General features: G+C 36.5%; 1 protein-coding gene across 1 annotated transcript in view; it reads left to right on the top strand.

Annotated features, from left to right (window-relative positions):
* The window catches only part of LOC101558722 (multiple epidermal growth factor-like domains protein 6), a 525059-nt gene that overhangs the window by 479886 nt on the left and 28821 nt on the right, over positions 1 to 16352 (top strand). Inside the window, exon 15 of the mRNA XM_055124801.1 lies at positions 16187 to 16315. Within this exon, the coding sequence (XP_054980776.1) occupies positions 16187 to 16315 (129 nt within the window). The remainder of the gene's footprint in view (positions 1 to 16186; positions 16316 to 16352) is intronic.

Genomic DNA, 16352 nt, shown 5'->3' with positions numbered 1-16352 from the left:
GAATGAGTCAGAAAGAGGGACAGACATAGAATGACAGCATTCATTTGTGGAATATAAAATAATACAATATGAGCCTGATACCCAAGGACAGTAGAAACAAGGGCTAAAAATATTGCTCCATATCTCCTGAGCTAGGTTCGGAAAAGGCAGCTGGGTTAGAGAAGGGATCACTAAGTCAATGATGGGTGGAGGGATTGTTCAGGATGGGAGATGTTGCTGAAAATAGATAAAGGACCAAACATGGTAGCCTCTAATCTGCAAACCATAATGACCAAAAGGAGAGAGAGAGAGAATGAGGGAAATTTTCTTCTATAGAGGCAGGGGGAGGATTGGGGATTGGCATGCAGGGTTGGGGGAAGATAGTGGGGACATTAGTGGTGGAAAATGTGCATTGATGGAGGGATGGGTGTTCAGTCATTGTATGACTAAAACTTAAACATGAAAGCTTCGTAACTGTATCTCATGGTGATTCAATAAAAAAAAAGAAAAGAAAAATTGAAATAAATTATTTGATGTCTATAAGTTTTCCAAATTATATCAGTGAGTTGAATGCCCCATTCAAAAAGCAGAGTGGCTGTGTTGATAAGAAAGAAAGCAGAACCTTCTGCTACTTAAAAGAGACACACTTGAACTCTCATGATAACATGCTCAGAATAAAAGGCTGAAAAAAAAATAGGAAAATGGTAACTTTTGTCTGATATTTGTATCAGACAAATAAAGTTCAAATTAAAAAAGATAATAAGAAATAGGAACGGACATTAATACTTATTAAATGCTCAATATATCAAGAGAGCTTACCTATTATCTATTTATATTTATCTAGCTTATATTAAATGAGGGAACAGCAAAATTATAAGCACCTACTAGCATCATAGAAGAGACATTGACATCAATATAATAGTTGTAGGAGATTTAACACCACATTTTCACCATTATACAGATCAACTAAACAAAAAGATCAATAAGAAATCAATTATTTTGAATAAAAATCTGGAAGGGGTGAGCCTACCAAACATCCAAGATTCACCATCCACCAAAAAAAAATCACTGAATATATAGTCTTTAGTGGTACATAATGGAACATTCTCCAGGATTTACCACATACTATGGCACCAAATAAGTATACATGAACTCAATAAAATAGAAATAATTTCGAGGTTTTTTGTTATATAAGAATTGTACAAAGGTAAAATTTACTCATAAAAAATAAACCTGGAAAACTCAAATTTTTTTTTTTTGCTTTTTGGGTCCCACCCAGCGATGCTCAGGGGTTACTCCTGGCTTTGCACTCAGGAATTACTCCTGGCGGTGCTTGGGGGACCACATGGGATGCCGAGGATCGAACCTGGGTCGGCTGCGTGCAAGGCAAACGCCCTACCTGCTGTGCTATCGCTCCGGCCCCGAAAACTCAAATTTTTTGGCTAAACTATTGAAAAGCCATTGAGTCAAGGAGGAAATCACATGCCTTTGATTACTATAGCTTTAGAGTATTATTTCAGACCAATGGAATATAATTGATCATCCAGAGATAAACCATTAGATAGATGAACAGTTTATCTTAATCAAAAGAGTTAGGTGAGTGAAGTAGAAGATGGAAAACAATATTAGACTTTAATCTTTGAAACACGTTAAGAAAACCATAGGTGCAACTCTCCATGACATTGATTATAGAGCCATCTTTAATGATTTGATACTAAGAAAATAGATGTAAAAACAAACAAATGGAACTATGACAAAACAAGTTTCTTTCCTGTGGGGAAAAAATGCTATAATGATATATCATACTGAGTTGGAGGAATATTTTTACTACACATCTGACAGAGGGCTAATATCTAAAATCTATAAATCACACTCATAAGTTAACAGTTAAATAACAAATGGGTGTAGGGAAATAGAATTATAGTGCTTAGGTGCATACCTAACATCCACCCAATCAAATTTTGATTTCTAGAACCGCACGGTCTCCTGAGACCAAGTAGGTGTAGCCCTGGAGACCCTCAACAACACCAAGACAGATTTGTACCCCTTTCACTCCGGGACCTGAACAGCACCACATCCTGTACGTTGAACCACAGGCATTATTGGGCAAGAGTCACTAGCAAGGCCTTTGGATCTCCTGAGCACTACTTAGGAGGCCCAAACAGAACAAAACAAAAATAACTACATCAAAACTAGGTACAAAAGCCAAACAGACACTTCCTCAAAGAAGACATATAGATGGCCAATAAGTATATTTAAAAAGATTCTTCTTCATATATCATCAGGGAAATACAAATCAAAACAACAGTTGAATATTACTTCATGAGTAGGAATGGCACCCATCTAACAGATGAGAAAGAATGAGTGCTGGTGAGTATGTGGGTATAAAGGAATCCTCATCCATTGTTGGTGTCTGATTCAGCCTCTATTCAAAGCAGTATGGTGATTTCTAAATTTTGAACACTAATGAAAAGACTATCATGGCTTCAGTGTGAGGATGACATGCAAAGTCATGACACATTACAGTTAAAACATATATCTAAAAGAATCACACACTATGATCAAATTGAGCAAGGACATTTTAATATACATAAATAATATATTAAATGAAGAAGAAATAAGTATCATGATCTTCTCAATAGTGGCAGAGAATGCTTTTGACATGATTTAACACCAATTTTGATAAAAAGTTAATGTCATACTAAGTGGCAAAATATTTAAATACTTCTAAGATAAGGCACAAAGAAAAGATGTCCACTTTCTCCGTTATTACACAGTATAATTTTGTAAACATATTCCACAGCTATCAGGCAAAAAGAAAAACATCAACAGCATTCAAATTCAGAAACCTGAAGTTAAACTATCGCAGTTTATGAATGGCATGATAATATATGAGGAATATCTTAAAGATTGTATTGAAAATAATTAAATGACATATATAGTGAAGCAGCGGTTTACAAAATCAACATATGCAAACTCAATTGCATTTCTATATGCAAATTAAAAACTGAAAAGAAACTTTTAAAAAATTTCACTTACAATTCCATCCAAAAAATAGAGCATTTATGAATCACTTTACAAAAGAAAGTGAAAATATACATCAAAAATTGTAAGTGACTCTAGAAGAAATAGATAAATTAACAAAGAAATAGAAAATATTTCATGTTCAAATATTGGAAGAATTAACATGGTAGGAATGATCAATATACACAAAATATTATATAGAGTTGGTGCAACCACTATCAAAATTTAAATGCCATTCTAAAATGCCATTTAGACCAGATATACTAAATTTTGTATTGAACTTTAAAAATTTTCAAATCACTGTATCACTGTCATCCCATTGTTTGTCAATTTACTTGAGCAGGCACCAATAATGTCTCCATTCCTCCCAGCCCTGAGATTTTATTTTTTTTTTTTTTTTTTTTTTTTTTGTTCAATAAAATTAAATTTTTATTTTAAATTACAAAAAACTTTGATTAAAAGTTTTTTTACTAAACAATATTTTTGCAAAATTTTTTTCTTTTTTTTTTTTTTTTTTTGGGTTGGAATTTTACTTTATTTTTTTATCTTGTGTTTCTTTTTTTTTTTTTTTTTTTTTTTAAATTTTTATTAAATCACCATGTGGAAAGTTACAAAGTTCTCAGGTTTATATGTCAGTTATACAATATTCAAACACCCATCCCTTCACCAGTGCCCAAATTCCACCACCAGAAACCCCAGTTTACCCCCCGCCCCCACCCCCTACCCCCTACTGTATAACTAATGAATTTCACTTCATTTTTTCTTTACCTTGATTACATTCCATAATTCAACACAAAACTCACTATAGTTGACATAACTCTCTCTCTCTCTTTTTTTTTTCTCTTTTTCCTTTTCCATTTTTTTTTTTTTTTTAATTTTTCCCCCTCATCCCCCTTCCTGCGCCTCATAGTATGGTGTACTCCACGCCACGTTGGCCAGCGTGGGGCTTTTGATTAGCTCATAGTCCAGAGGTGGCTGTTACATTAAGAACCTTCATTATTTCAACAAAAACTTACTGTTATTATTTGGAGTTTCCCCCCCAAGTCTGACCTGTTCAAATGGAACCCTTTCACATTGATGACAATTATAAATGTTAAGTCGCGTCCGCGCGGTTTTGGATTTCTGTATAAAGTCCTGGGAAAATTCTGCCAGAAACCAATTCCTAAAGCTGTCTCTGGTTCCCGCTTGTTCCACATCCACCGGCTCTGCAGGGGCATGGGCGCCCGGGCCGAAAACCCGGCCGGCCGGAGCCGAGCACGCCAGCCCTGAGATTTTAGTAGCCTCTCCTTACTCATCTTTCCCAGTGATTGGAGGCTCTTTCAGGGTCAGGGGAATGAGACCTATCGTTACTGCTTTTGGCATATCAAATATGCCACTGGTAACCTGCCAGACTCTGCCCGTGAAAGCAGAATACTCTCGGTAGCTTGCCAGGCTCTCTGAAAGGTATGTGTGTATGTGTGTGTGTGTGTGTGTGTGTGTGTGTGTGTGTGTGTGTTTGTATATATCGGAGAGCCCGGCAAGCTACTGAGAGTATCGTGCCCACACGGCAGAGCCTGGCAAGCTACTCGTGGAATATTGGATATGCCAAAAACCAGTAATAAGTCTCACAATGAGAGACGTTACTGGTGCCTGCTCGAACAAATGAGCAACAAGATGATAGTGACAGTGACAGATATGTGTATATATATATATGTGTGTGTGTATATATATGTGTGTGTGTGTATATATATGTGTGTGTATATATATATATATATATATATATATATATATGGGCTCGATACTCTCTGTAGCTTGCCGGGCTCTCCGAGAGGGGCGGAGGATTTGAACTCGGGTCAGCTGCGTGAAAGGCGAAAGCCCTACCACTGTGCTATGTATATATACACACACATATATATACACATATACATATACATATATATATACTATATATATATTACTCTCTATGATTTGTTGCTTACTGCTGAACTCCATCAAATATGGTGTGTTAATTATGGAAAATGGGTAGGAACTGTCTTATAATATGTCCGGGAAGCAGCCTGGAGCACCACTACCCAAGAGGTGGTTGGGTAGTGGAGGTCGGCTGCTGGGGCTGGGTCCCTTGGGACGGGGAGGGTTTTCAACACCCCCCCCCCAGGTGTCCTGAGTGAAAACAGCCTGGCTGGTGCGAATTTCCAAATAGCTACAGCAATTCTGATAAAGAAAATATGAGGCATTGCATTTACTGACTTAAAAGTATACTCTACAGCTATACCAAAAAAAAAAACTGTGATAGTATAATAATAGCATATTTTCAGAAAAAAATAGAACTGAGATTTCAAAGGTATCCTCATTCACATATTATATAAAGTTAATTTATGACTAAGGAACTAAGTGCATAAAATGGACTTAGAAAAGGCTCTTCAACAAATAGGGTGAACAAACTGTGTAGCCACATCACTGTCACTGTCACTGCCATCTCGTTGCTCATCGATTTGCTTGAGTGGGCACCAGTAATGTCTCCATTGTGAAACTTGTTACTGTTTTTGGCATATTGAATACGCCACGAGTAGCTTGCCAGGCTCTGCCATGTGGGCGAGATACTCTTGGTAGCTGGCCAGGCTTTCTGAGAGGGGAGGAGGAATCGAACCTGGGTCAGCCACATGCAAGCCAAACACCCTATGTCTGTGCTATCGCTCCACATGCCAAAAAAAAAAATCGTTCTCTATCTTTTACATAAAAGTTTATTTGAAATGGATTTAAGGAGCCCAAGATATAGAGGAGAGAGGGCCTTGCATGTTGCTGACCTGGGTTCTATCCCCAGGATTGCATATAGTTCCTCAGTACTGCATAAAATTTTTTGAGCACTGACAGGAGTGTTTCCTGAGTACAGAGATAGAAGTAATCCCTGAGTACTGTGGATGTGGCAAAAAAAAAAATGTATAAGAAGAAGACAAAAAAAAATTAAAGGCCTTATTATTCCATTTAAATAATAAATTGCATCAAAGTAAACATTAGCAGAACTTTCCGTGATGTTACTTTCAGTGATGTCTTCAGTTATTTGAATTCACTGATAAACTAAAACAAAAGCAAATTAAAAAAAAATAGACTCCTTCTAATCTAGAGGTCTATGCACTGTGAAAAAAAATGACTAAAATTTAAAAACACTCTAATTATGGGAGAAAAAAATTATTCACCCTACATTTGACAAAGAGCTACTATCCAAGATATATTAAGCACTCACAAAAACCAACAATTAGACAGCTTGACTAAAAAATTAAAAATAGACAAATGATTTTTAAAATGGGAAATAAAACTAAGGAAACACTCAAATCAGACATACAGATGGCATATGGGCATATAAAAAGTATTCATAATAAAGTGTTTATTTTCAGAAAAATGCAAATTTAACTGACAAATATGCCTTACCACTAAGAATGACTTATATTAAAAAATGCCAAAAACAACTAATTCTGGAAATGATGTGGTGAAAAAGAGCCTTAGTTGACTACTGGTGGGAATATCATCTAGTTTAACCACTACAGAAAACAATATTGTGACCACTCAATTAAAAATAGAATTTACATATTACAGCGATTAGACTAGCTTCTATAAAACACAATAATATAAATTCCAAAAATATGCACACCTATGTTTATTTCAGTGCTATTTTCAATAGCCAGGAACTGGAAATAATTCAAAAGCTCAGTTGAGTGAATAAAGAAATCATGGTATGTATAAACAACATAATGCTCCCGAGCTACAATAAAGGCTGAAAGTTTGTCTTTGGTGTAAATTGGATGGGATTAGATGGAGTTATGTTAAGCATAAAAATTCAGGAGGACAAATGCCAGATGATCTCACTAACATAAAGTATATAAAGAAAGAGAAAAAAGGTAATGGATGGTATCCAGTGAAAACAAACCTTAGACTCTGACAACAGAATTGAAGTTACTGAATGTGTATTTGTATGAGTGTGTGTGTGTGTGTGTGTGTGTGTGTGTGTGTGTGTATGCTGGGGGTGATAGGTGATCTTGGAGGTATAAGGTGGACTAAAATAGGCTTAAGGATAATTGTGGAGAGTTTTAGGAACTTTAGTGGTGATGAAGTATGCCATAAGAAAATATTAGCATTATTGTAAACCATTTTACTTTGAAAATAGTAAACTTAAAAAAGGAAACATTAGGGCTAGAGTGATAGCACAGCGGGTAGGGCATTTGCCTTGCATGCGGCCAACTCGGGTTTGATTCCCAGCATCCCATATGGTTCCCTGAGCACTGCCAGGAGTAATTCCTGAGTGCAGAGCCAGGAGTAATCCCTTTGCATTAGCAGGTGTGACCCAAAAATAAAAAAAAGGAAACATTAGACAATGGAAACAGAAACTAGAGTAACTCCTTTGAAAAAATAAGCTGCAACAATCTCCAGTAAGTCTGACAGAAAATATTAGTAAGGAAAAAAATAATCGATATTAGAAATGATACATGGGATATCATTTAAAAGCCTGAAGATATCAAAATTAATCCTCTAGTCAGCTTTACAATTACATTACTTACATTTATTCATGAATAAGATGGAAGGAAACCATGTAAAAAGACGGAACATATTCTCTTAGGAGTACAAACAAAATCACCAATCCAAATATGAAATAGATATTTTCACGTTTGTAATAAAATTAAAGAAATTAGGGACTTGATGAGAATATAGTGAACAGGGGTCTTTGCTTGCATGTGGCCAATTTAGGTTTAATCTCTGGCATCCATATAGTCTTCTGAGCGTGGTAGGAGTAAACCTTGAGTGTAGAGTCAGGAGTAATCCCTGAGCACTTCCAGGTGTGGATGATTTTAGATGATAGTTCCACCTAGCCTTTTACAGAAAAAAGTAAGTTCTATGCAACCTTTTCCTAAAATGTACACAGAGGTAACCAAATTGATTATAGAAAGAAAATATCTTCATATTAACATCAATGACAGTGGCCCTCAACAGGTAAACCAAAAGTACACATATTGGGGGTTATGGTGCCACCAGCATGCCAGCCTATACCTGTGGGGAATGCATCAGCAGCCTGATGGCGTCTTCAGGCTTCCTGATACCCCACATATGCTGCTGTGTCTTTGGCTGCACCCCAACAACTTGGGATCAAGTTTACCAAGAAATTAAATGGCCAAAAGTTAGGTGTGTGGGAGCCACATCCACAAGCCACCACCAGCTCAGCTATACAAGTCCGGCCTTATTTCAAAGACCAGAAATTAATCACGAAAGAGATCAAAAGCCACAGTTAACCTCAGATCTGAGCATGGTTGAACAGACCAGGGTAAATCCAAGGGGGGTGGGTCAGCCAGGTGCCCCCCCCCCAAGAAGAGGCCTTGGGAACCACTTGTTTCCACAGTCCAAAATCGCATCCATATCCCTGGCCTGACTCCACCATCTCAGGACAGACCTTGCCAAGATATAATCTGCTGAAAATTCTGGTATGTAGACTTTGTCACTGAAATCTCTAGGCTTTCTCGGAGTTGGGATGGACTACTTCCTCCTCCCCTCCCCTCCCTATACTTCTGGAAGCCTCTGCAGTCACACCCATACCCCACAGCAGCCGCTCAGTTAAAAAGCTACTCCACCCTTGCCATCCGATTAAGAATACTGAATACCTGAACAAACACCATGACCTCTTAGTACCTGTTTTGCAAACCATAATGCACAAAAGGAAAAGGAGAGAGAGAGCAAGAAAGAATCTCTCCCGTAGAGGGAGGCTGGGGATGGAGGTGGGGTGTTGGGGGGTGGTGGTAGGGAAACGGGGGACATGTACACTGGTGGTTGGTGGGAATGCACACTTGTGGAGGGAGGTGCTAGGTCATTGTGTGACTGAAACCCAATTATGAACAGCTTTGTAATGGTCTATCTCACGGATATTCAATTTAAGAAATTTAAAACAAAGTAATATGCCATTCATGCCCACCTCAATCAGCTTAATCAGTGGCTGAATAAATAGCAGTACTCGTACTCCCACATTAAAAAAAAAAACCTACACATATTGTACTTCATAAGTAGAAAATTCTCAACACAAGTTCAATAGAATTCAGCAGTTTAAAAGTTATTATACACAGAAGGTGCCTTGTTAGTGCAGTAGGTAGGGCTTCGGTCTCATAAAAGTATTATACACAGTAATCAGGTATTGTTTCTTCCAGGGATGCAAGTCTTATTCAACATTTTTAAAATCATGAAAATTTATCAACTACCGTAATAGACTAAAACATTTATTATTAGCATATCAATGTTTTCAGGAAAAGCATAAAGCAAACTATAACACCATATGTCACCAATAATGACACCCTTCTAAAACTAGATTATAGAAAATTTTTATCCACTTGAAATATGGTATATCTAAACCCAGGGTTGATGTCATATTTAGTGATATAAATTCAAATGTTCCCACTAATATTGAGAATATGTCAAGGATGTCTGTGAGCACTTGTTCTGTTAAAGATTGAAATGGAGGTTATACTGAGTACAATAAGCCCCACCCAAGTAAGGAAGCGGGCAATATTTTTCTTATTTTTGAAGAGGTGATGTAGGAAAGAAGAGAAAAAAGTTAAGTTCTTTTCTCTTGTTCTTGAGAGGTAGTATAGGGAATAAGGCACTTGAATGAACAACCCAACTTTAATCTCCCAAACTGCCTGTGGTCCTCAAGAACCTTGAGGAGTGATCCCCAAACAAAGAACCAGGAGTCAGCTCTGAGCACTGCCATTGTGACATCAGAATCAGAAGAAAATGAAATACGTGGCATAAATATTGAAAATGACCTGCCTAATTTCAAAGCTTATTTTTTAACAAGAGTGAGCAGGCTGTGTGGCATTTGTGAATAATAGATACAAAGTACTGGAGCTGTAGAAGGCTCAGAAAAAAATTCGTGACGTGAGTGCTCGCCTGATTTCTGACAAAGGCAAAAATGCAATTTAATAAAAGAAAAACCATATTTTTGGTAATTGTGCATGACGGAGTAGTTGGCAATTAATAGTCTTATTGTATTCTTTCAAATCACCAGAAAATGTCATAAACAAAATGATATACTGAAGTTACACAATACAAACAAAAATGTAAAACACAAATTATAAAAACACCCACAAAAATAAAATATAAATTGAATATACATGTAAACTAGATAAACTCACTCATGAAAATAAGATTTATACATTGAATTACTAAGAAAACTTTCCAACACACTGAGTAGAAAAGTTATATCCATAATCTCCAAAGCGAGCAAGGCTTGAGGGAGAGTCCAGCAGACAGGGCCTTTGCCGTGCACGTGCCTGACTCCAGCCCAATCCCAGCCCTCCACATGGCACTCACACCCTCCAGGAAGTAGCCCTGAGTGAAAAGCTTTCATAAGTGAAAAATCCTTAACAAAATTTTGACAAATAGAATTCAGAAGTTTAAAAGGATTATGCAGAGTAGTCAGGTATTGTTTATGCCAGGGTTGAAAGCCTCATTCAATATTTGAGCACTGCCATCCAGGGTGGCCAAAATACCAGAAAATAAAAAATAAACAAACAAACAACAAAACCTCCAGAAAGAAAATGGAAGCGTTTATAAAAGAATTCAAAACAAAATTAAGACAAAGAATGTACACAGAATTCCCAAGTACATGCAAACAAAAAATAAAGAGTGGTAAAATTAATTTTGCTATGTGGAAAAATTCCATGCAACTGTTGAAAAGAATGATACAGGTCTTTGTTTAATTATTTAGAAAAATATTGAGAGATTTTATTTATCAAAGAAAATCAAACTTACAACATTATATATTTGTTATCTTTCTTTGTTAAAAAATTAAGAGGTAGTCAGAATCAGCTTAACTAAGGAGGTAAAGGACTTGTGATATGAAAACTACAAAACGCTACTTCAGGAAATAAAAGAGGACACGAGGAAATGGAAAGACATCCCCTGCTCATGGATTGGAAGAATTAATATTGTCAAAATGGCAATACTCCCCAAAGCATTGTACAAATTCAATGCGATCCCTGTAGGGATGCCATTGACATTCTTCAAAGAAATGGAACAAGTGCTCCTGAAATTCATATGGCACAATAAGCCCCCATGAATAGCTAAAGCAATTCTTGGAAAAAAGAAAATGGGAGGAATCAACCTCCCCAACTTCAAACTCTAGTACAAAGCAGTAGTAATTAAAAGAGCATGGTACTGGAACAAAGGCAGAGCTGCAGACCAATGCAACAGGGTTGAATACTCTGACACCCCCCACCAAATATCATCGAAACAAGGAAAGCATGTTTAACAAATTGTGCTGGCAAAACTGGACAGCTACACGCAAAAAAAATGGGCGTAGATCTCCACCTATCACCATGTAAAAAAGTCAGATCAAAATGGATTAAAGACCTCAACATCAGACCAGAATCCCTAAGGTACATTGAAGACAAGGCTGGCAAAACCCTCCATGACATTGAAGCCAAAGGTATCTTCAAAGCTGACACGCCACTGGCCAAGCAAATGAAAACAGAGATAAATAAATGGGACTATCTCAAACTAAGAAGCTTCTGCACCTCAAAAGAAACAGTGACCAAAATAAAAAGACAGTCTACAGAATGGGAAAGGATATTTATGCAGTAACCATCCGATAAAGGGTTGATATCAAGGATATACAATGCACTGGTTGAACTCCACAAGAAGAAAACTGCCAACCCGATCAAAAAATGGGATGATGAAATGAACAGAAACTTTCCCAAAGAAGAAATCCGAATAACTGAGAGGCAGATGAGAAAATGTTCAACATCACTAATCATCAGGGAATGCAGATCAAAACAACAATGAGATATCATCTCACACTACAGAGACTGGCTCACATCCCAAAAAACAAAAGCAAGCACTGTTGGCACAGATGTGGGGAAAAAGGGACTCCCCTTCACTGCTGGTAGGAATGCCAACTGGTTCAGCCCTTTGGGAAAACAATATGGACGATTCTCAAAAAATTAGAAATTGAGCTCCCATTTGACACACCAATACCACTCCCTAGAATATATCCCGGAGAGGCAAAAAGGTATAGTAGAGATGACATCTGCATTTCTATGTTCATTGCAGCACTGTTTGCAATAGCCACAATCTGGAAAAAAACCAGAGTGCCCCAAAGCAGATGACTGGTTAAAGAAACCCTGGTACATCTACACAATGGAATACTATGTAGCTGTCAGAAAACATGAAGTCATGAAATTTGCATATAAGTGGATCAACATGGAAAGTATCATGTTGAGTGAAATGAATCAGAAATAAAGAGACAGATATAATAAGATTGCACTCATACGTAGAATATAAAGTAGCTGAGAGGTACAAGCTTGCAATGATGCAATTTCTGGCAGATATTTCTCTGGACTTAGTTACTAAAATACTAAAATACAGAAATACAAAACCATGCGGCTGCTAGTGTGGCCGCTTGACCTCATATTTCTTCATTCTTCGCAATGGAAAACAAATTATCAAATGCTTCCTGAAAGCAGGTACGACTTTAGGGGGAAGAAACTCCAAACAATAATAGTGAGTTTTTTGTTGAAATATTGAATGTAATAAAAGTAAAGTGAAAGTAAAGTGAAATTTATCAGTTATTCAGGCGGGGTGGGGGGTGGGGATGTGGGGGGTGGATGGGGAGCTATACTGTGATTCTTGGTGGTGGAATATGTGCACTGGTGAAGGAATGGGTGTTCGATCATTGTATAACTGAGGCTTAAACCTGAAAGCTTTGTGACTTTCCACATGGTGATTCAATAAAATGATAAATAAAAATAAATTAAGAGGTAAAACATATACGTACCTGTGCTTTATTAAATAGATAATACATTTGTCTATTTATCTCCTCAATGCAACAACTTGCATTATTGGGTGCCAGTGATTGTTTTAAGCATGTGGAATATACAAAATGCACTATATGTCACTATATTTGCAATTTGCTTTCTAGTGAAGAGAGACAATAAATATCAATCACAATTATATATATAAGATATAAAAAATAAAGTCTCAGCCCGGGCTGGAGCTCGGCTCCAGCCGAGTTGCGACCTGAGTGACCATGCCTTTGCACAGCCGGTGGATGTGGAACGAGCAGGAACCAGAGACAGCTTTAGGATTTGGGGTTCCAGCAAGTGCTTGCAACCATGTATGGAGACTGTGAACTAAGCTTTTGCCCCACGCCTGCTAACGGAGGAAATATCCTTCCTTCTTGGTCTCTCTCCCCTCTGGGAGAAGGCGTGGTTATCTCTTCATTCTCATCAGTGGAAAACTTATTATCAAATATTTCCTTGTCAATAGAGCTGTATTCTTGGGGGATAAATTCCAACAAAAATAGTGAGTCTATTTTGAAAGTCCAACAACAATAGTGAGTTGTGTGTTGAAATCTGGAATGTAATCAAGGTAAAGAGAAAAGGAAATGAAATTATCAGTCACGCACAGGGGGGGTTGGGGGGTGAGGGGTGGGATGTTATCTGGGTTTTTTTTGTTTGTTTTTGTTTTTGTTTGTTTTTGTTTTCATTGGTGGTGAAGGGATGGGTGTTTGAGCATTGTATAACTGAGATATAAGCCTGAGAACTTTGTAACTTTGCACTTGGTGAGACAATAAAATAAATTTTAAAAAAAGACATAAAAAATAAAACCAATAGTTATGGGGGGTGCTGTTAGGCATTAAGGGAGAGCAGAGATAGTACAGTGCTTAAGGTACATATCTTAACATGTATATTATTACATGTATGCATACATATATATGGATGTAATATTTGCATATATGTGTATAAATTATATACATATATACCCACCATACACACATACATATATACATATATACATGCACGTATGTGTATATATGTGTGCATAAATGTGTATATATACACATATATACATTTTCACATACATATGTGTATGTGTATATGTATGTCTATATGTCTATGTGTATATGTATGTATATATGTGTATATAATATCTATATATACATATAGCTGACCCAGGTAAGATTCCTGGCACCACATACTGCCAGGAGTAAGAATTAAGCAGCATTGGATGTGACCCCAAAACAAAGACAGAGGGACGAGGTGATGGGGGAGAGAGGGGAAGGATTTGGGGGTAGGGAGAGAAAGTGGTAGAATCTTAATTACACTCAAATTTTAAATCCAGTGATTAGGGTAAGTCTGAAATAATTAAAGTTTACAAATAAAAATACATGGTGGTAATAATTTTTTAAGGGTGAGAAAAGGATTAGATATTTTTCTCTGTAATAGTTATGCCCTTATATACTGTTTTATATTTTTATTCTTATATTAATTTACAAAAGTGAATAAAGTTATTTACTTCAGTCTGGTAAATATTATTCTAGAACTAACACCATTAAAAAAAACATTTCTGAGTTGTCTTCATTTTTGTGATTATGTTTCTTGCATTTCTGGGGATTGAACCTAGGGTTTCATTCACCAAGGCAAGTAACTACTCTAATTGCTAAACTGCGTCCTTTGTTCCAATTATTGTTTATTCCTAAGTCTTAGAGCTCTATGTGTTTGAAGATTCACCAATTTGATTAAAGCATCTTTTTGTTTAGACTGACAAATAAATGGGCCTCCTGGATGAATAGAGGTTTTTGTTCAAAATTAAAGGAAAGCAGAATAGCATGTTTTAATAAAATAGAACTTAGCATTATTGATCCTCGACAGTTGGTGTTGAAAGAAAAAAAAACAAAAATTAATTGACAGTTAACAAAGTAGCTAATTATGCATGTGATGATGGTTGACTATTAACTATATAACCATAACTGTTACTTAAATAAAATCAAAATCTTTTTTCATTTAGTACTAAACTACACCTATTTAATCATATAATAGTAAGAAAGAAAGTAGGATTCGATTCAAGTATATGCATGGTTTGGTATTAAATAAATACCTTGAGATATGTTTTAAAAAGCAGCTCCTAAATATCTTTTTTGCTAGCTGAAATAGAAATTATGGTTGATGAAGTGTCAAAAGTTCTTGATTTGAATCTTGGTTCTTATCTTTACTTACCACTTAAGTCCGAGCAAGACTTAAGGCTATGATTTTCAGTTTTCTCAAGTGAAAATTAAGAATACTGTTACCCACATCACAAAGTATTTGTGAGTATTCAATGAGATAATTTATGTAGAAAATCATTATGTAAAAATATATAAAATGGAAGGTATAAATGGCAGGAACTTGGCCAAATCTAGCCACAAATGTGTTTGAATTGGCTGCCATAACGCTGGCCTCTGCAGCCCTGTAAAGCAACTTTAATTGGTTGCCAACTTTTAAAGATTGGATGATTTCACGTAAAATATGGATTTGGAGTGTTCCCGAATAAGTCTTATTACCTGACAATGTGGGTCTGTATCCTTAGTAGAGAAATCAATTTAATATACACAGTGAAAAATTTCACGTACAGGATCTTAAGATCTTGCCCTGGTGGCTTTTTTCATCATTGAATTATTCTGCCATGTCAATGAAAAAGAGTCTCAGTTTTCCTTATTACTGGTAAATCTATCTTTCTAGTATCTTAATTCCTCTTGTCAGTACATGTTTGTCTGTGTAACCCACACTGACCGTTGAAGTATTTTTTATATTTCAAAATAAAAGCATTAAATAAAAATTGTTATTGTGTCTTATCAATTGTAGCACTGTAGCATTGTTGTCCCATTATTCATCAATTTGCTCGAGCGGGCACCAGTAACATCTCCATTGTGAGACTTGTTGTTACTGTTTTTGGCATATCGAATACGCCACGGGTATCTTACCAGGCTCTGCTCTTTGGCCGGGATACTCTCGGTAGCTTGCCGGGCTCTCCAAGAGGGACAGAAATTGAATCCTGGTCCACTACGTGCAAGGCAAACGCCCTACCCACTGTGCTATTGCTCCAGTCCATTACCAGACTAAGTACACAAAAAGCTAGCATTAATAATTTGAGATTGTCCTTTGTCTGTTCAGTAAGACCTCCTCAGATGCCCAAATAACTAGGCATGGTTATAGTTCAACAGTTTTTCAGTGAATAAAAATAAGAATACATTATAGAGCTGTACTTACAGAAGTAGTAGAAACATACTAATTATAATTAAAACTCTTTGGACATTTTGTGTGCTTTCTCAACAGTAACATGATTATTCTATTTAGCATTAAGAAAAGCATTTGCTCATGTGACATTTCATTTTGATTTTTAAAATATTTTAATGCAGGTTGTCCGCAAACAAGGTATGGTCCAAATTGTGATCTCAAATGTACCTGCATAAATGGTGGGATTTGCAATCCTGTGGATGGAAGCTGTACCTGTGGTCTCGGATGGACAGGAAGTGATTGCAGAAAACGTATGTTGATACCTTCTTTGACTCAATAAAATCTAGA

This window comes from Sorex araneus, chromosome 2 (assembly GCF_027595985.1).
Source record: "Sorex araneus isolate mSorAra2 chromosome 2, mSorAra2.pri, whole genome shotgun sequence".
NCBI lineage: Eukaryota > Metazoa > Chordata > Mammalia > Eulipotyphla > Soricidae > Sorex > Sorex araneus.
This window is presented reverse-complemented; position numbering and strand designations above follow the sequence as displayed.